Genomic DNA, 27,442 nt, shown 5'->3' on the forward strand with positions numbered 1-27,442 from the left:
CTGATTAAGATCTGCTGACACTTTATTTTGACGCTCCCATATAAGTAACTTTGAAACTACGTGCCAACTTATTCTACTAACATGAAGCCTATAACCTAGTCTACTAATACTCTAATAACTTCTAGTTATTACTTCTAAATAACTTCTAGTTAGTAGAATGTCTCAAGTGGACCATCGAAATAAAGTGTTAGCTTTTTTTATTATATGATTAACTTATGCAAGCACACTTTCAGAAGTCAAGCTGAAAGCTAAAAATGTAGTTTTCTTCAAACTCAAGAGTAAGACAGTGAAATGAAACCGTTGTCTTTATTTCAAGATATAATTATAAAAATGTTACCGCGTAGCAAGTATGAATGTGTGTAATGTATCAACAACATATCTAGAACCTAAAAAATGAATGTTTTTATCACTGCAAATATCACTCTGTTAAACAATATTTCATTTTATTTTTCACAAGATTGTCATTACAGCAGCAAACGAGCAGCATGTTTGCTTACTGAGAATAGCTCACTCCTAGATTTAGAAACTAGTAACAACAGAAATAATTTACATTTGAATTGATTTGAAGGTTTATTTGTTTTTTTAGTGACCTGGCTTGCTGTAATCATTACACACGACACATTTATTCATCTAGGCTACTGCTTCCATTAGGTGTCACTTTATTTTTCTTGACGCAGAGAAAGTTGAGTCTCTTCTCACAGTCTGCAGGTTTCCAAGCAATCTTTTTTCTATCATAAACTCCACAGCGCTGATTCATAGCAGGACACTGGGGCTCTTCCTCCATAGACCAGGCCTTATATGCAATATTATTACCATTTACCCAAAACCAATGACCTGCTAGGAAGCGCAGACCCATCCAAACATCATCTGTCAGGGCTGGTGTGCTCTTATCTTTCGCCTCTTTCATAATCACTTCTGAGCTTAAACCGGCAAGATCAATGTAGTTTTGTCTGCAGTATTCCAGAGCCTCTTCCCACGTGTTTTCCTGCTGCACCAGGATCAGCTCAAAGTCCTCCATACAATAAAACGGTAAAGACGAAAAGCAAGGATTATCATGAACTTTACTATTTGATTTTAAGACAGAGGCACATTTTTCATGCAAAGTATTGGGTTGTCCAGCGTCCCAAATAATATCAGTCGCATCCTCGCCTCCGGTCCATCTCCACAGTGTTGGGATGAGGACATCTCTCTGAAGTCCAATCCAGAAATAATCACCAGTGACCTTTGGATTAGCAGAGAGTCGTTTCAGTTCTTCATTGCTGGTGGCTGACATATCATCATGGTTATTTCTGCAGTACTGCAGTGCTTTCAACCACGTCATACTGTCTTTCACATAAAAGTGTCTTCTGTAGAGGCTGGCGTTCAATCCAAGGAAACACAAAAACACAGCGACTGTAGCCGTCATTGCCATGTTGTCAATGTATCCAGTGTTGTAATGCAGCACAGTTTTCAATTGCACATTTATTTGTTAGCAATGATTTGCTACCACACCTTCCCAAAGATTTCCTACAAACCAATAAAAAGCAGCCCTGACCAATTAAAGGATTGGCTCCACCCCTTTTATCCTTTCCCTATTCCTTAATCCCTCCCTGTTCTAGCTTGGAACATTTTGAACGATGTCTGAAACTAGCATTTCTCATGTTTAAGATTAATCGCTTGCTATATTCCTCATTTGTAAGTCGCTTTGGATAAGCATCTGCAAAATGAATAAATGTAAATGTATTGCACACCCACCACAGGAAAATATATTTTTCACAGGACAAAAACAAAGTTGTTATTTGCCTTACAAATGTGTGAGAAAGTGGAAATGAACTCAGTAGCTTTCGCATGTGTTTTGCAACACTGGATCTAAAATCTTTCAACTCCATTCTTGACCACCCAAATTTTATGAAAATACATAAAATAACTTATTTTTCACGATTTTATATAAAATAACTAAAAATTACATCATTATGAACTGTTATTTATTCTCCTTAATGTTGGCATGAAGTTGCAATGCATTTTGGCTTCGAGCTCGAACAAGACAAAATGTTGGGGCGGGACTTCATTTTGTCCATCAGGAATTGATTGGACTTCTTGTGTGTGCTAATTGCTGTGATGTGATGTGATGTGATGTGAAGGGGATTTAATGTTTTGGAATGAAGATTACAATAGAACATGAACTAAGAATTGTCCATGAATTCATGGTCACTTTAAAATGCTACATGTGTTGTGTTTGGTCCTGATTTGACCCATTTTTTTGAATTTCACACAAAAAAAAAAAAAAAAAAAAGTTTGTGGTTTCCTGTCTGTGCATTGCAGCTTCTTCTAGATCAGTGGAAATGAGGATCCAGGGCATGAAGTATGTACAAAGGGAGACATTTGCCATGTCTGTTCGTATAAAAATGTTGCATTTCACTGATATTCTCAAGCTTTTTAAATCTTTATTAAAGGCATAGTTCACCCAAAAATCAATTCTGTCAAAATTTTCTCAGCCTCAAGTTGTTATAAACCGCTATGAGTTGAATATATTTTATTTTGATATTTTGAAGAATACTAAACAGTTTTTGGTCCCCATTGACTTCCATAGTATGAAAAGAAGAAATGAATGATACCATGGAAGTCAATGGAGGCCAGAGGTGACATTGAAACGCTGGCCTTTTTAAACATGACATGAGATGCAAATCAGAAAGAAATATTGTTTAACCTTTAAACTAAAGGACAAAGCAATTAGACAAATTCAGATTTCCCTCAAAAACAGATGCTATGGTAAAATGCTTCCACATATGTAAAATCAGGATTTGGTTACTGTGCATGTTTTTCTATACACATGTGACAAAATTTTCCAGCAGAAACATGATTCAAAACGCTGCAAGATCTTTCATAGCAGTCCTGCGTTAAAACATCGCTTGAATATATCAACGTCTTTGTTTATGTTTCTTTTTATGTAATTGAGAGTGGGGACGGTTTCAATCAGAAACGTTCAATTTAAACCATTTCAAGTTACAGCAGTTATATTGCACATGCTTAGTTAGCAAAAAATGCTCAGTTAGCAAGCAAACACATGTGACCATTCCTTCTGCAAAAAAATACTTTTCAAGTTAAAAGATGAGAGATTTTGTCACGGCCTATGATGAAGCATTGTAAAGTCAACAATTTAATCAGTGTTTTCTTAGCTTCTAACTGGCATAGTTAGCATATGTCAAAGCTATTGTGTCAAGCTAGCATTAGCATGGCTTCTATTATGGGGTCAGTTGCAACATTTGACTTTGTCTATTCAAGCATAAATTAAAAGTAGGCCAACGTATATTATTATACACGTTACAGCAGTGTGGGTGGGTAGCTGACAGATGTGGGTTTAATTTATAAAAATCTTGGCCTACCAGTACAAACAGTCTCTGAGAAACTGAAGGAATCCACATTTCCAGGATCATCTATCCTTTTATGATAGAATTTTAAGTAACAAAAGTCACATCATTAATTGGGATTGGGAAGTGACATCAATTTTTTCTCTCAACACTTTTCTTTTCATTGATTTATAGTTTTAATTTGTAGTTTTACCCCTGGCATACATTTTTTTCTCTATATTTTTTGTACTTTTTGAGGCTTCGTATTGCAATTGAGCAAACACTCTGAAAAATCTTCTAGAGATGAAGACGCACATCTCTGCGATGTATGTGTGCTGTCAGATGTTGCATGCATGTTATAAAAAACAAAAACAACACCTGTACACTCTTAAAACTAAAGGTCCTAAAAGGGGTTTTTCATTTTCACAGTGATGCCATGCACTCAAGAACCTTTTCAGGTTCTACAAAGAACCTATAAATGAACAGTCCTTAAAGTTATTTTCTTATTGTGAAGAACATTTTAATAATCTAAAGAACCTTTTGTGGAATTGAAATGTTGTTAGAATTCTTCATGGAACCATCAATGTCAATGAACATTTATTTTAAGAGAAGTGGCCGGATTCATGCGAATCGCTTTTGAATCTTTTGCAGAAATGGGTTGATCGGTTTCTTAAAACTAAAGCTGCTTGATCGTAGAGGATAAATGGAGGATAGGCTTTTTGGAAATGCGGGCAGCCTGTTTGAATGATTCATTCACGAATCGGAATGATCGGTCCTCGATCGGGTTCAACTCGTGGATTAAAAGATCCGGTCGTAGAGGTAAACAACTTTCTGGTCAAGTTTATTAGTAAAATTTCGCGATTCGTTCTGCTGCTCACACGGTGTTATCGTATTACTTGAGAAGACTTGCAATAGCACATATGCATTCATATACGGATTGTCTTTATCATACATTTGCGTCCAGCGTCCTTTCCAAGCTTCAATACTGGAGGTCAGGTCATAATTGCGTGGAAGGGACCAGTAGAATTCGACTTTTGTGTTCTACAGAAGAGAGTTAAGCGTCTGATATGACAGAGGGTGAGTAAATTATATATTTTTCATTTTTGGTTGAACATCGCTTTCATTCGGAAACTATTCAATGCAAGAGTGAGTGAACTGATTCAGATCATTTTTCCTAACCACTTTCTGAATCACAAGAGTGATTACATCTCGAATCTACAGAGAATAATGGACGCACACCTTGACTAGGCCTATGCTGAAATTCTGCCTGTTAAATGTATTGGTAACTTAGCCACTGAACTACACCACCCCTTTCTTCATCATAGGCTACTACATTTTCAAACGATCAAAATGACTCACCTCACTTTCAGAGGCCGTTTTTGATTGGCTACTTTGTTTTACAGACACTGGATGTAATAAAGATATAGTGTTTCAGTAGGTTTGTGTGGAATAAAACATCGATTACAACATTTTTGAGAGTTTTGTTTAATGGTTTAAGAAAGCAAAAGAAGTAAAAAGTAAAATATATGAGTATTCAGACAGAAAGATCATGGTTTAAAGTAGGAATTTGTGCAACAACAACAAAAAAAAGTCACAGCAGGTTTGAATGTGTGTATAACGTACCAAAAAAACTTCGTCTTGACAGGTATTTTTATTATTACAAATGTAAAGTTTAAAAGCACTAAACAAGTGAAGGATGCAGCTAACAATATTTCACTAGTTTCAAAAGAAAGACTAGACTTTATCATTATTATCACAATGCACGGCAGTTAACCTACATCTATATTAACTATTAAAATAGTTTTTATTTTAAATTGAATTAATTAACCATGAATAATTTCATGGTTTCTTGACACAGAGAAACTTGAGTCTCTTCTCACAGTCTGCAGGTTTCCAAACCTTCTTCTTTACATCATAAACTCCACAGCGCTGATCCATGGCAGGACACTGGAGCTCTCCATCCGCAGACCAGACCTTATAGCTCATATCTTCTCCATCTACCCAGAACCAGTGACCAGCGATAAAGCGCAGACCAATCCACACGTCATCTGTCAGGGCTGGTGTGCTCTTATCTTCTGCCTCTTTCATAATCACATCTGAGCTTAAACCGGCAAGATCAATGTAGTTTTGTCTGCAGTATTCCAGAGCCTCTTCCCACGTGTTTTCCTGCGGCACCACGATCAGCTCAAAGACCTCCATACAATAAAATGGTATAGTCCAAGGGCAATCAGCATCATGAACTTTAGAAGAGGACTTTTTGACTGCACCACATTTTTCATTCGAATCATTTGGTTCGCCTCTGTCCCACATGACACCAGTTGCATCCTCACCTCCAGTCCATCTCCACTGATTTGGGTCGTTGGCATCTCTCTGAAGTCCAATCCAGAAATAATTACCTTGCGAATTATCAGAAAGTGGTCGCAGTTCTTCATTGCTAACGGTGGACAGGTCATCATGGTGAGTTTTGCAGTATTGCTGTGCATCTGACCAGTGCTTAATCTCATCCACATAATAATGTTTTCTGTAGAGGCTGGTGTTCAATCCAAAGAGACTCAAAAACACAAACACAGTGACTGTAGCCTTCATTGCCATATTGTCAATATATCCAGTGTTTTACCATCAGCAGAAATGCCCAAAGTGACGATTGCAAGTCTGAATTTATGAAGATTTCTTACTTATAAACCAGTAAGACAAGGACAGCCTTGACCAATCAAAAGTCAGGCTCTACTTTTAAGACTCCTCCTCTTGACTTGCCTTATTCCTTTGAGTTGCTTTGTATTGGACACCCCAACCCTGGAGACGGTATTTAAAAAAAAAAAGGCTAGCTTTGAATGAAAATGAAGGGAATTGATGTGAAATAACGCACATATTGTTTCACAGACAGTTAGTCCAGGGTCCATGCTGCTCAGTATAAGACAAATCTGATAAATACCATTCTCACAAACACAAATTTAGGAGTAAAATTAAGTATAATTTATATGTGTGGAGAATGTGGAAATTACATTTCCGTCATCCAAAGTAACATATTGAACTAATGTAGAACTGTCTTTGTATGCTTAAAACAATCTACAAGCATTTCAGGTCTAGTTTAGTTTCTCATCCTGTTGCATTCATTTGTTTTTGCAGACTGTTTATCTGATGGCTCACTGTAGTTCCTGATTTTGACAATATAATAGTCAATGTGCTTAAAATGTTGATAGAGGCAGGCAGTGTCTTTATATGTTTTTAAAGAGACTGTGGATGTGGTGGCTCACCATCATGATTTATCATGTAAGAAACGGTTAAGGAACGCTTAAAAGAGACAACATGTTTGTTTGTCCCCATTTTGTGATTCTGTTTTTGATTTAAAAAATAGCGACTCACCGTTTGAGTAATGTTTCAAGTACACTTTAAAAGAGGGTCGTACTGGAATTGAAAATGTGTTGTTTTTTTAAAAATGACCTGCGATGCAAATCAGAGGATGCAAATAAATATTGTTTAACTTTCAAACTAACTGAAAGAAACAAATTCAGATTGACCTCAGAAACAGGTTAAAAGGCATTCAAATGAGAAAACATAGATTTGTACAATATTTACAGTTTAATGTGCATTAAAATATATAGGCCTAATGTACAGTATGAAAATTTGATTCATTTTGAGGTTTGGGAAAGTTCACTTTCAAATGTGCTAAAGCTTCAAGAACTTTTAATGTCCAATAACAGCAAAGGCAATTTACTGTAAATGTATAAATACATTTAGCGATTGAATATCCAATATCAGCCAATGCTAATAAATAAAAAATCTCTGTTATCAGCCAATAACCATTACAATAAATTGTGCATGAATCGCAAATGTGAAAATCTCAGTCAAATGCTGCTAGATATGAATTACCAGTACTTTTTAAAATACTATTATAGTATTATTATAGCAATATTTTGAATGACCTTTTATAGCTATATTTTCAGTTGTAATTTTAATTTTAGTTTAAGTAATTTTGTGTTCTTTGTCATTTTTATATTTGGAAATATTTTTATATAGTTTTAATGTAGTTTTTATTTATTTGATTATTGTATTTATTTTTATCATTTGGGTAATTTTATTTCAGCTTCATTTGAGTTACTGAAAAAATAGCACTGTTAGTTTTACTCAAAGGTACACTGTCACTTTTTTTGTGAAAAATTAATACAATTTAAATCAATACGTCATCAATCCTTCTTCCAAAACGTGTTCTTGTCTTATCCTTATTCACTATGGTAAGCCTATTATAAGTGTTTATATTTTAGACATGATGGGATGTTTTTTTTCTTATGTAAAATTGCATACATGCGTCACTCATCCATGCGTGTCTCGTCATATCGTTGAGAGACCATAAATAGAGAGAAGTTGCTCCGGCTACTTTTACGCGTGTCTGGTGTGGGACTGGCAGAGGTTAGTTTCACAACGAGTGAGAAAGGTTGAAATTAAGATAAGTAAAATATTTTGCTTTATGGTATCCTGACAGACAAAGTTGAGTGCCGTGTTTTTTCTATTCAAATGCAGGACGCTCTGCATCCACAGACCAGACCTTATATCCAAGACCTTCTCCATTGACCCAGAGCCAGTGACCAGCGATAAAGCGCAGACCAATCCAAACATCATCTGTCAGGGCTGGTGTGATCTTATCTTTCTCCTCTGAGGTAAGTGTGACCAGATCAGTGTATCAGTGTGTCCACAGTCTTACAGGACCTCTTTAAATGTGTTTTCCTGCTCCACCAAGATCAATATTTTGAACCTCCATACCATGGAATGGTGTAGTAGACCAAGAGCAATCTGCATAGTGCACAAAGCTGGACTTTCACTTTCACAGCTGCACGCAGGTGATGTTTTCTGTAAATTAAATTGCCAATTGTTGAAGACTGTAAAATCAGAAAAACTAAGTTTGCCTTTAAATGTGTTGAGAATGTCCTGAAAGTACAGGATCTGTTGTAACATTGTCTCTAATTTTTAGTGCACTTTAGAAATCTCCTCTACAGTCCTTTCAGTTTTTCATTCTGTTGGATTAGTTTTTATTAACAGATCATTTTGATCAACTATTTGGGGGTGGGGTGGCTTGTTGTCATTGTGTTTTAGCTCCTCTTTTATCACACACAAGAAAATACTGTTAAGGAACACTTGCAAAGATGCATGTTGGTTTATATCCACATCTTGTGAATCTGCTTTTCTGTGAAAAAACATTCACTCATTTACAGGGTTTGACACTACGTGTATGTGAAAATTATCCTTTTTGTCCTTTAAAAAAAAAAAAAAAAAAAAAAAAACGCCCTGAGATGCAAATCAGATGATGCAAATAAATATTGTTAACCTTCAAACTAACTAAAGGACAAATTCAGTTTGACTTCCCAAAATGCTTCTGCGTATGCAGAAAAGGGATTTGTTTATTCTAAGTATGACATTGAGAATGTGAGAAAACTCTCTAGAAATATTAGCAGATATTGTCAGTGTAGTTCTTTCAGTGTAGTTACACAGTGTTAGTTCTTTCAAACATCATATCTACACTGACAGAATGCTTTAAACTTACTTTATTTGACATTCTTGAGCTATACTGACAGCTTACAGTGTTAACAGAATGACCATTGCTCCTAATGAACCAGTAGAGGGCATCCATCAATCATGGGTTAACATCTAATAATATAATAAAATACTTTGCGATCTATATGTGTGTGTGTGTGTGTGTGTGTGTGTGTGTGTACAAATACACTGCCTGAAAGAAAAAAAAAAAAAAAAAGAAACGAAAAAAAAGTCACAGTTTGGAATTTAACAGGCAAATACTTAAAAGTCTATGACTGGATCGTTATTGCAGTGATTATTATGTTTCTAGCATGTTATATGTTTTGGCAACAGTTCTTCTAACTCTAATTGATGGAGTGTGTAGCTTTTCATTTCTTAAACAACCTGTAGGAAGACACATCATGGCCGTATTGGGCAGTGTGTATATAAATTAATCCAATTAATGACATACATTTTGCTGAGAAATTACCCCCAACAGATCATTTAAAGTCATTATATGTTAAATGAGAAAAGCATCTAATAGACATTACAAAAGTAGCTTTAGAGTGAAATGTTTTATTTGATTGAACATAGAATTTATTAAACAAACTTTTAGGCTACAACGGCATCTGAATTGGTATTTAGATAAAACAGTTTGGTTTCCAAAAATTATCCAAAATATCTTCTTATATGTTCTATAAAAGAAAGAAAGCCATACAGGTTTGAAACGACTTGAGGGTGAGTAAATGTAAATAAACATCATTTTTATTTTTCTGCAAACTATCCCCAAAATATGCAATTATTACTTTTTTTAGTTAAATTATACTCTAATAAAGAAACTAAAACTGCCAGAAGGTGGCGGTAAATGTCTAAATGAGTAAGTTGAGTCATTCATTCATTCAATTCATTCAAACTGCTGAATCATTCAGGAATTAAAGGGATAGTTCACCCACAGAATGAAAATTCTGTCATTATTTACTCACCCTCATGTCGTTTCAAACCCGTAAGAGTTGCGTTCAACTTTGGAACATAAATGAAGATATTTTCAATAAAATCTGAGCAGAATTTTCATTTTTAAATAATTTTAACTCGTTCATTTAATTAATTAAATTAACGTGTTAAATCAACAGCTCTAATATATTTATAGCTACTCTATTAAAAAAAACGTCTTTCTTGGAGCATTTATCATCATCAAAGTCAATATTATTATTTTTATTCAAAGTAAAATGAATACATTGTTTTGCTATGTTCTAATTATTATTTCATAATTAGCGTAATCTTTACTACTTTAGGGGAAATTATTTTATGCTGTTGCAAAGTTCATTATAATTATTTTGGATTTTCATTTCCCTCTCAATACTTATGCTATATGCTCATGTAAAAGAAGAAAATGCCTTTACACAATTGTGTAGTCACGCAGTTAACCTCCTAACATTCTGTTAGCCTCCTAAACATCAACAATGACACAATATGTACTTGCGTCTAAGGGAACAAAACAGATTTTCTCTCCTGATAGTTTTGGGGGTTACAAACCTTCCCGTCTCTATCCAAAGCTCTGATTCATGGCTGGGCACTGAAGCTCCCCCTCCACAGACCAGGCCTTGCATGGCCTCCATCACCTCCATTTACCCAGAACCAATGAGCAATCAGAAAGCGTAGGCCAGTCTAAATGTTAACTGTCTGGGCTTCTGTAGCCATATTCACAGCCAGTTCCATAATTGTACTTGCGCTTAGACTAACCAGGCCAGTGTTGTGCTGTGTGTGCTGTAGTCCAGAGCCTCTTCCCATGTCTTGTTCTCCAAGATCAGCTCCAAGTCCAGCATACAATAAATGGTTAATTTTTCATTGCAATCAAAATCATGTAGTTTGACAGTGGATTTTTTTATATCGCCACATTCTTCACCCGTCGTAGTTCCTTGTTTAACATCCCATTGGTTAATTGTTGCTGGTGCACCATCAGACCACTTCCACTGTGAGTTTTCTCCTCTTTGAATTCTGAGTTTTGACAGAAGGTTCATGTATGGGTCGACTCCTGAGATAAGACTCCATGAGATAATAAACAACTGCTTACATTAATGCAACCATTCTTGGCTTAGTTTCACCAAGATACGGACAATATTTGCTTGGTACAGAGAGCTTCAGGAGCTGTGTGAACTTTTAGCTAGTTCTAGACTATGACTACATTATAGATGAGAGAAACACTACGAACCACCAAATTAAGACAGTTCTGAAAACCTGTTTAGATGACGAGCTACTCATAACATTTACCACAAAGCACAACACATGATGATATACATGGCAGTCAAAACCATTGGCAGAGATTAAAGTTGATTCAGCCACTTACTCTTAATTTTTCACTGACACACCAGAGCCTGCGCCCGTACCCGGTACGTACGTTTTGACAGCTAGTGAAGTGATAAAGAACCATAGCAATGGTACAGCCCAATGGGGAGTGAGGGTTTGAAAATCGTTTTTCATTAGATTATTTCCTGAATTGTTGGTATGTGATGGTAATACTGCATTTAAATACATACAATTTTGGATAGGCTAACATTATATTTTATTAAAAAAATTTCAATCTATTATTTTCATCCCTTTTGGGAGGGTCCAAGTCTCATCTAGGGGGGTCGGATCCCCCCCCCCCCCCCAATACCCCCTGTAATTCAAACTATGACCTTCCCTGAGAGCAAGGGCTGGAGTGGGGCCACTTTTCAGCCCGGGAGTTTCAGGCCAAGACCGGCCCACTTTTTCCATGGTGGAATTCCAAATTAGCACTTTTTCCAAATTGGATAAATGAAGCAACAGTTCAACTCTTACTATTGTGTAGTTTGTATTAATACCATGGTTCAACAAATAATGTAAAGGTTAAATAATAATTCACTTAGACTTTATAAGAAGCAATTGCGACTTTATTTCACACAATTTTGACTTTATATCTTGCAATTCTGACTTTATAACACACAATTGCGACTTTATAACACGCAATTGCGACTTTATTTCACGCAATTCGGATTTTATATCTCGCAATTCTGACTTTATAACACGCAAGTGCGAGTGCGACTTTATTTCACGCAATTCTGACTTTATATCTCGCAATTCTGAGAAATAAAGTCAGAATTGCGAGATGTAAACTCGCAATTGTGAGATAAAAAGTCGCAATTATCTTTTAAAATGTTTTATTCTGTGGTGGAAAAAAGCTTCCATACCTCCTGGCCTCTTCCTCCCATCCATCCTCCCTGACGCGTACCGTTACGGTAGGGCCAGCCCAGCTATCGGTAGGCGCCGGCGGTGCCGCGGTAGCCTACCTGAGAAAACGTTTTGGAAAAGACGGGCTGGACCCAACCAACTCTATAGGAGGGGAGGGGAGAACTCCCTCACATGGTACAATCCATGCAGAGGCTGCGCGCTGCGGTGTCAGAATGCGGAACGTGTGTAGCCTAATGTAACTAACGTGACAAATGTGAAAAAAAAACAAAAAAACAAATTTCCTCGACCGGCCCAAAAGTGAAGCGGCCCACCGGGAATTCTCCCGATTCTCCCGATTACCCATGTAGCTGCTGAGAGCCAAATCACCTTCAAGTGTAAATTAATCGAGCCAATGCACATTGGCGTGCAAGATTTCCAGTTTACCAGTGAGTGAAGACTACAAATGTCTGGGGGTCTGGTTAGCATCCAGTTTAGGGGCATCCAGTTCACCTTTGTGCTGAAAGCGTCAAAGCGTCTCGATCGCCCCCAGGTGGCTGGATGCAGTATAGGTCATAAACCCCGCCCCTTTCCATGTAACGTAATGAACGTTAGACAAACTAAACAATCAAATTACACTTCAAATACATTTTTTCCAAAGAAAGTTTCAAAATTGTGCCAACTGACTGTTTTTGGGATCTTCGGGGGAGATTGGAGCTTAAACTTTAATTTCTACATTTCCATAACTGTTTATTTAACACCTACATAAACTGTACTAACAGATTCTATGTGGGAGTGTGGGCGGAGGCTTGATATCGCGGCTTCACTTCGCGCTCACTACTGTGCAGACTCGAGACTCAAGATGTCAGCGCCACATTGGGACACTGGCGGCTTCACTTACTACAATGGAAGAGAGTGAAGGTGCGTCGTCCATCTTTTTTTACAGTCTATGGTCGGAACGGACTCGCTGACAGATATATGTAGAACTGCGGGCTGGGCTACACCAAACACTTTTTTTTTGATTTTATAGTCTTTGTGTATAGCCAGTGTCCTCCGGTGTACTTGCCCCAAGTGGCCAGTGAACGCCGGCGACCCGCTCGGGGTCTCGCTTGCTGTGCCATTCCCATCCTAGGACCAGAGACGTGTGCTTATCTTGCTCCTCAATTGAGTTCCCCAGCTGGCGAACCCTGTTGAGTTCCTCCACCACCCTCAGCAGTCAGACGTGGAGGAGTGTCTGACACCAGGCCTAACACTCGTAAGTACTCCCAATGGTTAACCCCTGTGCTAGGCTTGGTGTCCATATGTTGTGATCCCTACTGTGATCCCATATGTGTATTCTTCCACGGTACGGCTTTCCTGTCGTCGAGTCCATGTCTTTCCCTTGGCAGAGTCAGCTCTGCCGTCCCTATTGGTGTTGACTCCCCCCTAACTAGGCCGGAGCTAGTTCCCTAATGGCCAGTCCATACGTATAATTTCCACATGGTACCTCCCTACTGGCAGGATGTGGATTCTGTAGCATCCCTTTCCACGCTTTCCCAGTTTTATCCAATAATCTCACTGCATGGGTCATGCGGAACAGCAGTGATTCTCGGCTTAAAACCCTGTCCCATCTTCCACCCCAGTAGGTGCGGGAGGATCAGGTGGCTTATGTGGAGTGCTGGAAGGGGTAGCAATAGTGGCGGGATCCCAATTGGTAGGGTAGGTATGGTATGGTAGGGATCCCAATTTGTCAGATCATGTCTGATGTAACGTCGAACGTGACTGACTGATAGGGAACGTCTCGTTATGTATGTAACGTTACATCCCGTCGCCACAGTTGCTGTACCACCGCTGAGCGGCCGGGTCACCGGCTCAGCTCCTCAGCAAAAAGCTGAATGTGAGTTGCATCTGCTTTGGTGTATATATATACCCGCGCTGCAGGGCTGATGCAAATCTTGCACGCCAATGTGCATTGGCTCGTTTAGGAGATTGGGCTTTCAGGCGAGATCCCCAATTAGTCAGATCACGTCTGACATAACGTCTCCTTTCCCTCCTTCAGGGCACAAGGGTTACATACGTAACCGAGACGTTTTCTCTGAAGTACTCCTGTGCATCTTTCCAATTCATTTTATCTTTCACATAAAGGTGTTTTCTATAACTGGAGTTCAGTCCAAACAGACTCAAAAGAGAAGCACCGTAACAAAAGTCTCCATATCCATAGCTGATCTCCCACTGCAGCCTCAGCAGTAATGCCCTAACAGATGATAGGAATGGTACTTCACCTTAACAGCGCAGAGCAATGAAAGTTTTGTCTAAAATTTGTTTATACCAGCAAAGGAAAAAGGCTGTACTCCCAAGCAAATTTAGACAAAAAAAATATGCAAACTTCCTCAAAAACATTATAGACCAAAAGTACTGTTGCAAACTACTTTTACATGTTATAAGACAAGGCAGAACAGAAATGGGACATTGAAGCATTACAGCAGTAAACACAAAACAGATTATTTAAAAACCAATAGGAGATAAATGTGAGAGAAACTAATAACATATAGGGCAGAAAGTGCAATAAATTACTTGATTACTTTTTTTTAAATCCATAGTTCTGTCATGAAACTAGATGGTGGAGGCTGATAGGTCCTTGTAACTCTATCAGCTTGTAATCACATCATTCTCAATAGGGCACAGCTGATTGGTTCCTGCTGCATCTGCAGCCAATGAGCTCGCTGATCAACCTTCAAATACTTGTTCAGCGTTTGCAGTAGCAGTTTGCTGTAATCTTTCTGAAACTCTCCACCTTCCCCAGCTCCACCTGTATAGATCAGGTACTGTAATTCATGTATGTTATATTGTGCAGAAGCAGCAGCATGTCTGTGTATCTATTAGTATTACAAGCAGTGTAGCAGATCTATTCTGCCAATACCAAAAACATTAACATTGTCATATCCATTACCATGGTAAACACTCAAAGAGTTGTCATGACAGAAATAGTTTTACTTTAAATTATTATAAGAGAAAACGTTACAACTGTTGTTTTTCTTTTTCTTTTACAAAACCAGAACCAAAAAACCCACATGCAACTCAGCTTATATTTATGTAAATGGTTAAACTAATCATTATATAGGATCTCAAACATGCAATGAGATTAGGTTGAACAGTCCAGAAAAGTGCCCCAATTCTTTTTTTTTTTTTTTTATTCCTTAGGATGGGTCGATTTACCTTCATTCAAAACTGTATTACTAACATAAAAGAAGATATGTTTGGAAAACTGTATGATATTGTATGGTCATTGTTTAAAACAGACATTATCTTCTTATGTTACACAGAACATAGAAAGTCAGAGATTTGTGGGTGAGTAAACAAATTTTTTTTGGTGAACTATCCCTTTAAGGATGTCCACATTGAAATAGTGGAAGAAATTTCCATTTCAGATTCAAATCAGATGTGCAAATATACTGTTCAAAAAAAAAAAAAAAAAAAAAAAAAAAAAACAGCTGAGGAAAAAACGAATTCATGGGTCTTTCTTCAGCTTTCTTTGCTTACCATTCATCCACACCATCATATAAATGAGTCTCCAGCTGTTTAGTCTGTTTAAATATTCGTTTATTTCAAAATAGTAGAGATCATATTCACAATGACAGTGCTCTGCTATTAATGTGATTTATATGTGTATTTAAGAAAGTTTTTGTTAACACTTTATTTTACAGTGTCATTGTTGCACGTTACATTTAGTTACTATAGTAATAACAGTAAATTATGCAACTAACCCTAATCCTAACTCTATAGTAAGTACATGTAATTACTTAATATTACTCAGTACTTAAATGTATAATTGCAGTGTAACAAAGACACCTTAAAACAAAGAAGAATAAGGTTTATTGTAATTACCATTTTTATTCATTTATTCAGTTCCAAACCTTCTCTTGCTTTATCCAAAACTCCAAAATGTTGATTCATGGCAGGGCACAGGAGCTCTCCTTCCTCAGACCAGACCTTATATCCAGCTGTAAAGTGCTCAAGAAGACTCAAAATGAGGAATATGCGAATATGGGTTCATTTCAATTGGGAATGTAGAAATCCCCCAAATGAAGATGTGGATGGTGTTGCTCCACGTTTATTTGAGGAGAATGTTGACTTTTCACCAAACCTCTCAGATTTATAAAAACAGACCAATAAAAACAGCTTGAAGACTTGGAATATAGTGCATGTGTTTTATTGAAGAAAGTTATGATGCTTTTATGCAAAAAAAAAAAAAAAAAAAAATGTGTAGGCCTACATTTTGGAGTGTATAACCATTCTTCTAAATTTCTCCTTTTCTGTTTAACAGAAGAAAGAAAGTCAGATGTGTTTGGATCGTTGTCTTTTTCTCAACATAAATGTCTCTTACCAAGCATGTTGATAGTCTTTTTGTAGATTTGCCTTATTTACCCAATTTTGTGAGCTCTTAAGATTCTCCACATTTAAATATGACAGATGATAGATAAAATCTAAAAAAAACGATTCAACAGGCAAATCAGACATTCAGATTGGACTGAAGGTTGCACCTGAGATACAAATTCATGACGCATGCATCATCTGCTTTCTTCATTATTAATTGCAATGTAAATTATTACAATTTGTAAATGATAACACTAGTAAATAGAACTTTAAAAATCTATTTTAACAAAAAATCACATAAATACTGAAATTAAAAATATCATTAGAAGTGTCGATATATTGCAAGAAGAAGAAGAAAAACCTTGGCTATTGATTGATTATGGCTTGTATGAGACAAACATCAAGGCAAGCACACGTTCCCTTAGTAGTGTGTGTGTGGGAAAACCAACAGTAGATCTGCCCTCTTGACGTCAGAGGGGGAGTAGTGATCAGAACTTCCTCACACTTTTGATTTCGCCCTAATGCCTTATTTTATCTCTTCACTACGGAAGCTTGGGGAGGAATGAGGTAAATATCAGCATCGTTATATCGACTTGTATTGTTGACATCATTCAGTTGTTAATGTCGGTCATCAGCGCGCAGCCTCACCCAAAACATATGTCCAATCTGCATATAGTCTACATAAAATATCAGACCGGTCACCGGACTTAGTTGTTGTTGCAAGGATGCAGCATAGCAAAAATAAAATGGTAGCTTTGTATTTAACCACTATAATAAATAATAATAAAGAAATAAAACAAAATGTCAGATTCTGAAAGCTTCTTGGGGGCGTTGAGCCGAAACGGAGTTGAATGGAACTCAACGCACGGGACGCGTTTAAATATTCTGTTTACGTATAAACGTATCTATAACATTGTTTCACATTAGATTACCAAATTATATTACGTTAGTTCACTCACGAACAAGTCTCGCGATCTCCTGAGGTGAGGATGTAATAACAACAACGGCGCATCGCTTGAGAGCTTTGCATTGGGATCAGTGTCGGAATCACATTGACACGTCCTGAAATTATTTATCACTTTATTATGGTTTATTTACAAATATCATAAAATAGAAGGCCCTTCCTAAGATAAAAAGTTGCGTCAGATGAACCTCAATTAGGCCTATGCATAAAAATGACTGAATGACTTGCAGACGATTAGTAATGTTCTACTTGAGAAAACTCTACATAAGCAAATGCATAGTTTTTAAATGACTTATTTTCATTTTCTGTATAAGTCTATTACTTAATTGTGATCTTTTGCAGGTTTAGCCTCAGTCTCACATATCTCTTTTCATACAACTTGCTTCAGTTCTGTGGACACACATGGATTTTCGCGAATATGACAGCCAGATTTCTCTCTTTTGGGGAAGGTAAGCAACAGTTATGAGCTAGCATTTGAAATGTGTGCTCATGTAAATAATCTGGTGTGTTAAACAAACACTCAGTTTGTTTAGCTTTTCCAAAATGTACACAGTTGTTGTTAGAGAAAGTGGTTGTTAAGAGTTGTGTAACAACCAAAGCAGAACACTTATGAAAGGGTTCTTGATTTCCGCACAAATCAGCGCTAAACATATTACTTTACCCATTGGTTTTAGAGATGAGGCTTAAAGGGTTAGTTCACCCAAAAATGAAAAGTCTGTCATTAATTACTCACCCTCATGTTGTTCCAAACCCGTAAGACTTTCGTTCATCGGAACACAAATGAAAAACTTTGATGAAATCTGAGAGATTTCTGTCCCTCCATTGACAGCCACGCAACTAAAACGCTTCAAAAAGTTGATAAAGAGATCGTAAAACGAATCCATTTGAATTGAGTCCAAATTTTCTGAAGAGACACGGTCGCTTTATATGATGAACAGATTTAATTTTGGCCTTTATTCACAAAAAAAACATAAAAAAACTCACACATCAGTTGTGGTAAACAAGCTCAAGCATGTTCGCTTGATGTGCGAGAACCAATGAGGTTCATTCTCTTGTTACGCAGCACGTTTGAGCTTCTGCAAGAACCAATGAGGTTTGTTCTCGCGCGTCAAGCAGGTTCGGTTGAGCTTCTGTTTATGTTTACTGATCAATGTTTTAATGTAAATAAAAGCCTAAATTAAATCTGTCCATCGTATAAAGTGATGGAGTCTCTTCAGAAAATTTGGAGTAAACCGTTCAATTCATATGGATTCGTTTTATGATCACTTTATGAACTTTTTGAAGCGTCAAAGTGGTAGTTGAGTAGCTGTCAATGGAGGGACAGAAATCTCTCAGATTTCATCAAAAATATCTTCATTTGTGTTCTGAAGATGAAATAAAGTCTTAAGGGTTTGGAAGGACATGAAGGTGAGTCATTAATGAAAGAATTTTTATTTTTGGATGAACTATCCCTTTTAACCTAGTCTCAGACTAAAATGCATGTTTGCGCTGTTTTAACTAAAAGCAACTTGCACTGATATATCTTAAAATAGTAGTCAGTGTCATTGTTCTGTCTCAAGATGCACACCTGTAATTTTTTTTTTTTTTTTTTCGAAGTCACGTTTATAAAAGCTACTTAAATGTCCTAATTGAACTAAAGTCTAATCCTGGCTTAATCTAAGCTCTGTCTGTGAAACCAGGCCTGCATTTTTAATAGCCTAGACATATTCTACTGAAAATACTTAGAATTTGTCTACTTACTTACATTAACATGAACTGTTCTTAATGATTGCTGTTTTATTGCTTTTAATAATCACATCGCTCTTCTGATATCCTGTGTTTTGTTCTTAGATGCCCAGGCCGGCACCTTCTATTTTGTTGGTGTTACGATGGGCGTTTGTCAGCTTCTGTCTTTGTTAGAACTGTTTCACATAGCAGATGGTTTTGAGGAGTGCAGACTTTTCCCTCGCTTTATGCAGGTATAATATAAAGACCATACTCATAGCACTAATGTACAAGCCTTGTACTTACTATTTCAAGTAATAATACGTTATTATTCATGTACTGTTATTGTAAAGTGTTACCAGAAGAGCTAATTTGCACATGTATTTTCTCTTTCTCACACTTTTTCAAATCTAGTTCCTGTTTTTTGTGATATTATGAAATATTTCCTAAACTGTTGCCACAAATTAAGATTTAAGGAAGTGCCTCATTGAAAATATGATAAATGTGTGTCTTTTTCAGAGCTATAGGGCTATATGATTTTAAGCTGCATGATTTGTATTATTCTTTAAAGCTGTTTTGCATTTACAGGTAATGGAGAGAAATGTCCTTCTGTTTCTCCTCATCAGTCTGGAAGAGTTTCAGAGTAAACCAATCGTGTGTGTGCAGTTTTATCTGTGGAATATACTGGGCCTTCTAAGGTTTGTGTCTTTTATGTTTGCATCCAGGCTTCAATGAATAATAGTGATATGAATAATGAATAATTCCATCTGAATGCGAATGTCTGTGATTACTATGGAAGTTTGTTTTTTGTTTGTGACTTTTTCTCTCATAATTCTGACTTATTTCCTCAAATTTGCACTTTTTTCCCCAATATTGCGTGATGTAAACTCACAATTGCGTGTTATAATCTAGTCCAATTTTGAGGAAAAAAAGACTGACTCGCAACTCTGACTTTATAACACACAATTGCGACTTTATATCACACAGTTCTGAGAAAATAAGTCACAATTCTGAATTTAAGCAGAATTGCGAGACATAAACTATTATAACTAATATTGTAGAATACTAATGCTTCTCCGTGTTTTTTTTTTTTCATGCTTTCATTTAATTTATTTCATTATTGATGGCATTTGACGATAAATTTTAATGATAAAATTATAGAGCCCAATCACAGAAACTGCTAAGATATTTTAATATCAGTGTCAGGTAAGAAACGTGTCTAGATGACTCTGCTCACTTTTGTGGGTTTATTATAAACAGCCACTTCTATAAATGTGATGCAGATGAGCTTCTGTAACGTCCACTTCTATAAAACACAGAGATGTTACTCCCATCCGGATCGATACATGAAATCACAGATGTTGAGTTATAAGAATTGTAACTCAAATGCCGATTAGACAACTAGTCCCATATGAACAGGGCTTAAGAGTGTAGTAGATGCTAAACGTGGTAGTTCTGCTGGTCATATTTTGGTTTGTTTGTCCCACAGGTATCCACATGAGTTATTCTGCCTTACAGGCACACCGTATCTGAAAATGCTTTGGGTGCATCAAACGCTGTCAGTTCCAGTGTACTTGCTGTCTGCTGTCACAGAAGGTACAATATGATTACGATTACAATAATATTAATTAAAATACTATGGCAATTTGGGGAAAAAAAATCACATGGGATCAGATAGCTTTGGAAATATATATATATTTTATACAATTTATTATTTTCAATAATCCTTTGTTAAGGGCATTAGGACTGCGTATGTTTTCCCCTGGTTGGGAGACACTATAGATGAATAGTAATAACAGCAACAATATTTCTATGAAATATAAGATAGTCAATGCTTTATTATTACAAAAAAAAAAATACAGTATATAAAATATTAAGTTTCTTTATGGACTTTAACTTTGCTTTGCACTGCTAATTCATACATAATGTATGTACAGTAGACATCTATAAACATCTCTGCACAAAAGAAAATTGACCACAACCAAAAAAAAAAAAAAAAAAAATGTTTCGAAGAAAAAAACTTGATTTTTAGTGTCTTGCCATCATTTTCAACTTGAGTCCTGATGTCCTCTAGAAATAGCTGATGATGAAAATTATAATATTTGTCATATCTATCTGTTTCAAACAGTATAATTTATGCTTTTTTGATACAACCAAGTTTGCTGACATTAACAACGTACAATCTGACATCGTACATCCCAAATGATTGCTCAACAGATGAGCACAGCCATGTCTGGGCCTGCACAAATCGTCTTAAGAGCTTCATTTCAAATTGGAAGCTGATCTGAGCCAGCCGGAAATGAGTGAGCACACTTGTCTTAAGCAGCGTATGTTGCTAAGAAAGGCTTTATTGGGGTTTGTCAGGAAATGTGTTGAGAAAGCCTGATCCTGCTGCAGCATGTCCAACTGTGATAAAGAGTCACGGCTCACTTCATTTAACAATACAGAAAAATGAGCCTCATTAGGGTAAAACATTTTTGCACAGCTTTCAATCACTAAACACAATCTTTTTTTGTCCTCTTTCTTTTATTTTAGGAATAAGCATTGTACATATGTTGCCATACTGGTCTGAGTCTGAAGGGACGGATTCAGTCCAACCTAAAGTACCTGCATCGATGTACTTTAATTCCCCATACATGCTTATGGGTTGGTTACTACTTCTTGTATTAGGTAAATACAATACTTGTACAGTGGCCCAGAAAAGTACAGTTGAGCCACTGTGTGGCTTAAGTATGTTAATACTTTCAGGGCGACTGTATTTTTTTGACATTTGCTCATTTTCTGTCATTTGCTTCAGCTTGTAGCATGAGTGTGTCAGTGGATTGTCATCTTCTCTCTGTTTTGAAGGATCCAGTTTGACAGCACTACTCTTGCTGAAGGAAAGGGAGGAGATTCTGGGCAGCTGGAATAAGAAACTGAAGAAAGACTAACCCAGAGAAGAACAAGATATCAGTATTGACTCATTCACCATAGATAAATATTCTAACTATAGGAGTATTATGTTGGCGGGGAGTGCATTCCTAAAAATAAAGTTTTTAACTGGAAAGAAAAACATATTATACGTTTTTTTTTCTTTTTCTTTTATTCTGTTTGATTCTGATATTATGTTTTTAAGCACATGCTACAGAACTGCAGGGAACATACCGTACACACAATGCCATGTTTTGATTATTAATATTCCTGTATTTGCGATAAATCATGGTACTGTAAGTACCCATTTGGCCAGCAAAACACCAGTGTCGTGTAAATGAACGGCCAAAACACATAAAAAATCTTCCGTTTTTAGTTGAAAACTGACGTATAAACGGTTCCTTAGATATTGGCAGGTCAAAAACCTAGATTTTTTGTTAATGTTAATAATATAATGACAGATTCCGTGTCTGACCATATAAACCCACAATATAAACGTTGACAACTAGGACGACGGACAATTTTTTGGTCCAGTTCAAAGACCCAAATAGTATTTTGGAAAATTTTGGAGCCAGCATTAAAAAATCTGCGTCTTAAAGCGAACTAAAAAGCCTGGATACATTATCGACGGTCATACTCAACATTAAGTTAAACATTAGCAGATTAGCAGTGTTTCCCAGACCATTCTTTAGGCATGCCTTTAAGAAACCAAGGTCAAAATAATAGAATAGTATCTTGCCTTTATATTAAAATATTTTTTTTGTTCACTGATTATTACTAAAACCAGCACACAGTTTGTATACATTGTTCTACACCAACACCTACAAACTAATTTAAGACAAATAATATTATTAGACATAAAATTGAAAATGTAGGCAATTTGTGAAATAAAAAAATAAAAATAAAATTCACTGTTACTCAAAAAAATCAATTAGGTTAATGACGCCAGAATATCTTCTAGCACGAGTCAAATTAACTTTTTGTCAATTTTTGATTCACTTATTCTGAATGTTAATTATTCAAAACAAAAATAAAAAAATTCAAACAATTTTTTTTTTTCAGTTTTTGAACATTTCTATGGATTGAATAAAATAAGTTACATGAGTGCGGCTAAAAGGGATTTCTTACGCATTACACAGGTTAACATTTGTCTGTAAAACTGGCTATAGTTTCAGGACAACATTGTCAATTTCATCCTGATGTTCAGCCATTACAAACAAAGCAAAGAAAGTAAATGTTCCTGAAAATGACTCCCCGTTCACAGTATCTGCTAACCTTCAAAGATTAATAGACTCTGTTGTATCCCTTCTTGACGCAGAGAAAGTTGAGTCTCTTCTCACAGTCTGCGGGTTTCCAAACCTTGTTCTTTACATCATAAACTCCACAGCGCTGATCCATGGCAGGACACTGGAGCTCTCCATCTGCAGACCAGACCTTATAGCCCAGATCTTCTCCATTTACCCAGAACCAGTGACCAGCGATAAAGCGCAGACCAATCCACACGTCAGCTGTTTCGGCTGCTGTGCTGTTTATCTGCGCTTCTTCCATAATGTCTTCTGAGTTTAGTATGGCCAGGTCGATGTGGTTTTGTCTGCAGTATTCCAGAGCCTCTTCCCATGTGCTTTCCTGCTGCACCAGGATCAGCTCAAAGACCGTCATACAGTAAAATCTTAGATTCTCAGAGCAGTCGCCGTCACACAATTTATATGTGCGTTTATCAATAGCGCCACATTTTTCATTATCATGATTTGGTTCTCCATCGTTCCAGAACGTAATCGTCGCCTGCCCGCCTTCGGACCATATCCACTTGTCATTGTCTCTACTGTCTCTCTCAAGTCCAATCCAAAAATAATTCTCATTAATTAGAGAATTGTTAGAGAGCTTCTGTAAATCTTTAATTCTGACAGTGGACAAGTCATCGTAGTTCGCTCTGCAATGCGTCTGTGCGTCTTTCCAGGACTTTTTCTCATTCACGAAAGAGTGATATCTGTAGACGCTGAGATTCAGCTCAAAGAGACTCAAAAAGAGCAGCACGGTTACTGAAGCCTTCATGTCTCAACAGGTGATCTCCCAGTGAAGCAGTTGGACTCTTAATAAATGTGGGTTTCCACTTTTATGTCATGATGCTGCTGACTCGCCACACCTTTCACAAATTTCTGCCATGAACAGACCAATAAAAACCAGCTCTGATATCACAGTGACCTTCACTGCTTTGGGTCCTTTAGGCATTACACTAACAAATTTCTGTAATCAAAACGTGAACAACAGGCAAATCAGGTGACTCAAAGAAAGGAAATATCGATAAATGAACCCCCGGTTTCACAAACAAGGCTTAATTCTAGTCTCAGACTAAAATGTATGTTTGAGCTGTTTTAACTGAAAGCAACTTGGACTGGCATATCTTAAAATATGTCACTGCCATTGTTTTGCCTCAAGATGCACAGTAATGTTTTTTTAATGTCTTTTAATTCTTTAATGTCCTAGTCCTTGCTTAACCATGCAGTCTGTAAAACCAGGCCTAATGTGAAGCATTGCATGTATTTGGAGATCTGAGCAATTCTTGCCACTCGCCATTCTCAAGTAAAGCATTTAGACGTCGACTAGTGCTCTTTAATATGTTAATGACATTACTTAGGGGGCGTTTACAAGGCGGAGATCTGAAACCATTCAGCTGCGCACAATTTCAAGAGCATTTGCGATTTAGATTTCACATCTGGAAGAGAGGCGTAGACACGTTCTTTTTTGTGGATTCGTTCATTTCTCCCCAGACAGCAACAAAGTGTCGGCCCAGATCCGGCCCACATCTGGCACATCTGGATTCCATGTGTTGCTGTCCGGGTCTGAATCACTCGTACGCACATCTGAGAAATGTAGGACGGTTTCTACACTGTAAAAAGTGATCAAAGTTGATTTAACTTAAAAAAAAGTGAGGAAACACATTGACTTAAAATTTTCATTTTTCAATTTCATGCGTAATTAAAAAAATTAAGTTATGTGGAATTGTCAAGTTCACTTAACTTAATTTTAACTGTTATGCATTAAGTTTATTACTTACCAATTTTAAGTCAACGGGTTTCCTCACTTTTTTAAGTTAAGTCAACTGATCACTTTTTACTGTGAACATTTTATAAATGAGGCCCCTTGTTTCTTCTTCATTTCAAATTGATTTGATTGAACTAAAAAAAAGACTGTTAAAAACAGTTTACAGAGAATAATAGCTTACAGCTCACAGTGAATAAGATCAAGAGGCTGAAAATTGTAATAAATCTTACTCAAAAGCCTAATTTAACTAGATGTACCGCATGGCGGTACAAAATATGACCGCCGCTCAGGCCTGCACTGGCTTTCCACAAAAAATATACTTATACATACTAAGTATGAAAAATCTGTGATTTTTTTTTCAAAGGACCCTCCCATTCAATTTCTACAAACCTCTACCAAACAGTTAAGGTGCCTGTTGATGGTAAAAGTCAGTTATCTGACTTTGGCATGGGTTTGTTGTGTTTTACTGAAATAAAAAACATTTTTTCCCCAAAAAAGTGGTTTTATCTTGTAGCCCTGGTCCCAGAGTTTTAAAAAAACAATGTTAACAAAATTAAACTCATTCCCACTGTACCTAGTAGAACACTTAAGTAAATGTCCCATTGAAATTAATGGGATTTTATGGATTTAGGTGAAGAAAGTGTACACATAATACATTTTGGTCTGTACCATGAAGAGAAAACTGATTCAACTATATAAACTATATATTTTCTGAAAGCGTAGACTCTCAGGATGTGATCTAACATGGCATGAAACATGTCCCACCCACCTCATTAGTATACTGCCCAAGCATAACACATTGGGTATTGGTAAATCGGGTATATGGCTGATACCTAAAAAAAGTAGTAGTATGTGCATGTCTGTCTGTGTGTGTGTGTATGTGTGTGTGTTTGTGTATGTGTGTGTCTGTGCGTGTATGTATGCGTGCGTACATGTGTGTGCGCGTGTGTGTTTGTGTGTGAGTGTCTGCGTGTGGATGTCAGTGTGTGTGCATGCTTGCGTTTGTTTGTATTCCTGCATGTGTGTGTGTGTGTGACAGTATCATCCTAAACCAGCAACCCTTCGCTCAACAGCACCATCTACAGGCCGATGAGTGTACAGTCACAAAATGTGCACATAAATTAATTTATTTTATACCCCCCCATGGATGAAATTCTACGAAACTTAGCATACCCCCAGAGGATGTCAAGTTAATCATACACATGAAATATGGTGCAGTTCTGAACATCTCAACTGAAGATAGGGGCGATTAAAGCAGAATAATATTGCATTTTCATTTTTTATGGGAAGGGGCGCAAATCACAAATGAGTGATTATGGGCTAGGTTGATGTGGGCCCTTAAGACCAACATACCATAACAATTTCTTCATCCTCTGTGCCACGGTTCAGGTAGTTATTTAGGAAAAACTGCATTTTTTGGGTTTGGGGGGGCCCAGTGCGGGGGGGGGGGGGGGGGGGGGGGATTGGGGGGGGGGGATTGGGGGGGAGTGGCCCCCGGGGACCAAACGAAATTTCCGTAAAAGTCTAGTGGGGCTACATGCCCACCAAATTTCATGTTCCCCGGTGTTTCGGTGTCCCTGGTATCGTTGACGAAAAATTCAGTAGATGACGGGGAAAAAAAAAAAAAAACTTTGACAATCCCTATATGACCGCTTTCGCTAGCTATGCTAGCGGCGGTCATAATAACCTGTGATAGTTTTGATAAAACCAATGCTAATAAATTTGCTTCAACATATTACAGACATGAAACAAGCCAAGTGGCAAATTAGGTGATGGTTCACCTTACATACAAAGATAGTGAGAAAACATATTCAGATTTGCCACAAAGAATATTATGGATTTTTCTAAACTGGCCAGGACTGACACATAGTTCAAAATTGTATTGGATCCACCACAAGTAAAACAAAATGTAAACATTTTAGTAACATTTTTATATGTGCCAGAAATATTTACATTTTTCCTTAATTCAGTAATTTAATGAGTACATTAAGAAACTTTTTAAAGACATTTTAGACTCGGACTCGATTAGACTCGACTCGGACTCGACAAAGGTGGACTCGGACCCAACACTAGTAGGAACAGACTTGTACTGGAAAACAATGGCATAAATTGCAGAAGATCATTAATAGGTTTGTAATTGGCAACCCATTTTACTGAGAGTTCCAAAAGTCATTTACAAATTTCAATAAAACCTCATATTCTCAAAAATTCAGTAGTTGACCATATGCCAGTCATTTTATTTGAATGTTATTTTTAGTGAAAACTGCTGCGGTGATATTCAGGCACCAGTAGATGGCAGCAAACGTAAACAAAGAGACAAACCAAATGTTAAACCACTCATTCTATTTAGAAATGCTGGCAAGATTAAACATTGAATCACAGACTTCCAAATCTTATATCCAGATATAACTGGTATATTATCTAACATTCATGTATGCTATTTAACATATCTTAC

General features: G+C 36.9%; 2 protein-coding genes and 1 long non-coding RNA gene across 3 annotated transcripts; 2 read left to right on the forward strand and 1 right to left on the reverse strand.

The window, feature by feature from the left end:
- The first annotated feature begins 4,033 nt into the window (after positions 1-4,033).
- LOC307155506 lies at positions 4,034-7,954 on the forward strand. The gene is made up of 3 exons (XR_013820520.1): positions 4,034-4,145; positions 4,291-4,403; positions 7,845-7,954. It is a non-coding gene; the product is annotated as an uncharacterized lncRNA (long non-coding RNA).
- An 8,862-nt stretch (positions 7,955-16,816) lies between these two features.
- Positions 16,817-22,966, forward strand: hacd4 (3-hydroxyacyl-CoA dehydratase 4). Its single transcript, XM_079867806.1, has 7 exons — positions 16,817-16,934; positions 17,674-17,780; positions 19,162-19,289; positions 19,624-19,733; positions 20,525-20,631; positions 21,571-21,705; positions 21,883-22,966. Exons 1-7 carry the CDS (start codon positions 16,930-16,932, stop codon positions 21,963-21,965), a joined length of 675 nt encoding a protein of 224 aa, XP_079723932.1. The 5' UTR covers positions 16,817-16,929; the 3' UTR covers positions 21,966-22,966.
- On the reverse strand, positions 22,760-24,271 carry LOC307156451 (putative C-type lectin domain family 20 member A). The gene has a single exon (XM_079867803.1). It carries the CDS (start codon positions 23,995-23,997, stop codon positions 23,230-23,232), a length of 768 nt encoding a protein of 255 aa, XP_079723929.1. The 5' UTR covers positions 23,998-24,271; the 3' UTR covers positions 22,760-23,229.
- Between the last annotated feature and the right edge of the window lie 3,171 nt (positions 24,272-27,442).

The sequence above is a fragment of the Squalius cephalus genome (genome assembly GCF_949319135.1).
Source record: "Squalius cephalus genome assembly, chromosome: 3".
NCBI classification, from domain to species: Eukaryota; Metazoa; Chordata; class Actinopteri; order Cypriniformes; family Leuciscidae; genus Squalius; species Squalius cephalus.

Coding starts and splice junctions, on each gene's coding strand:
- hacd4 (XM_079867806.1), top strand. Junction 17,781..19,161: donor ATTTCTCTCTTTTGGGGAAG/GTAAGCAACAGT, acceptor TTTTGTTCTTAG/ATGCCCAGGCCGGCACCTTC. Junction 20,632..21,570: donor GCTGTCTGCTGTCACAGAAG/GTACAATATGAT, acceptor CTTTTATTTTAG/GAATAAGCATTGTACATATG.
- LOC307156451 (XM_079867803.1), bottom strand. CDS start 23,997: ATGAAGGCTTCAGTAACCGTGCTGCTCTTTTTGAGTCTCTTTGAGCTG.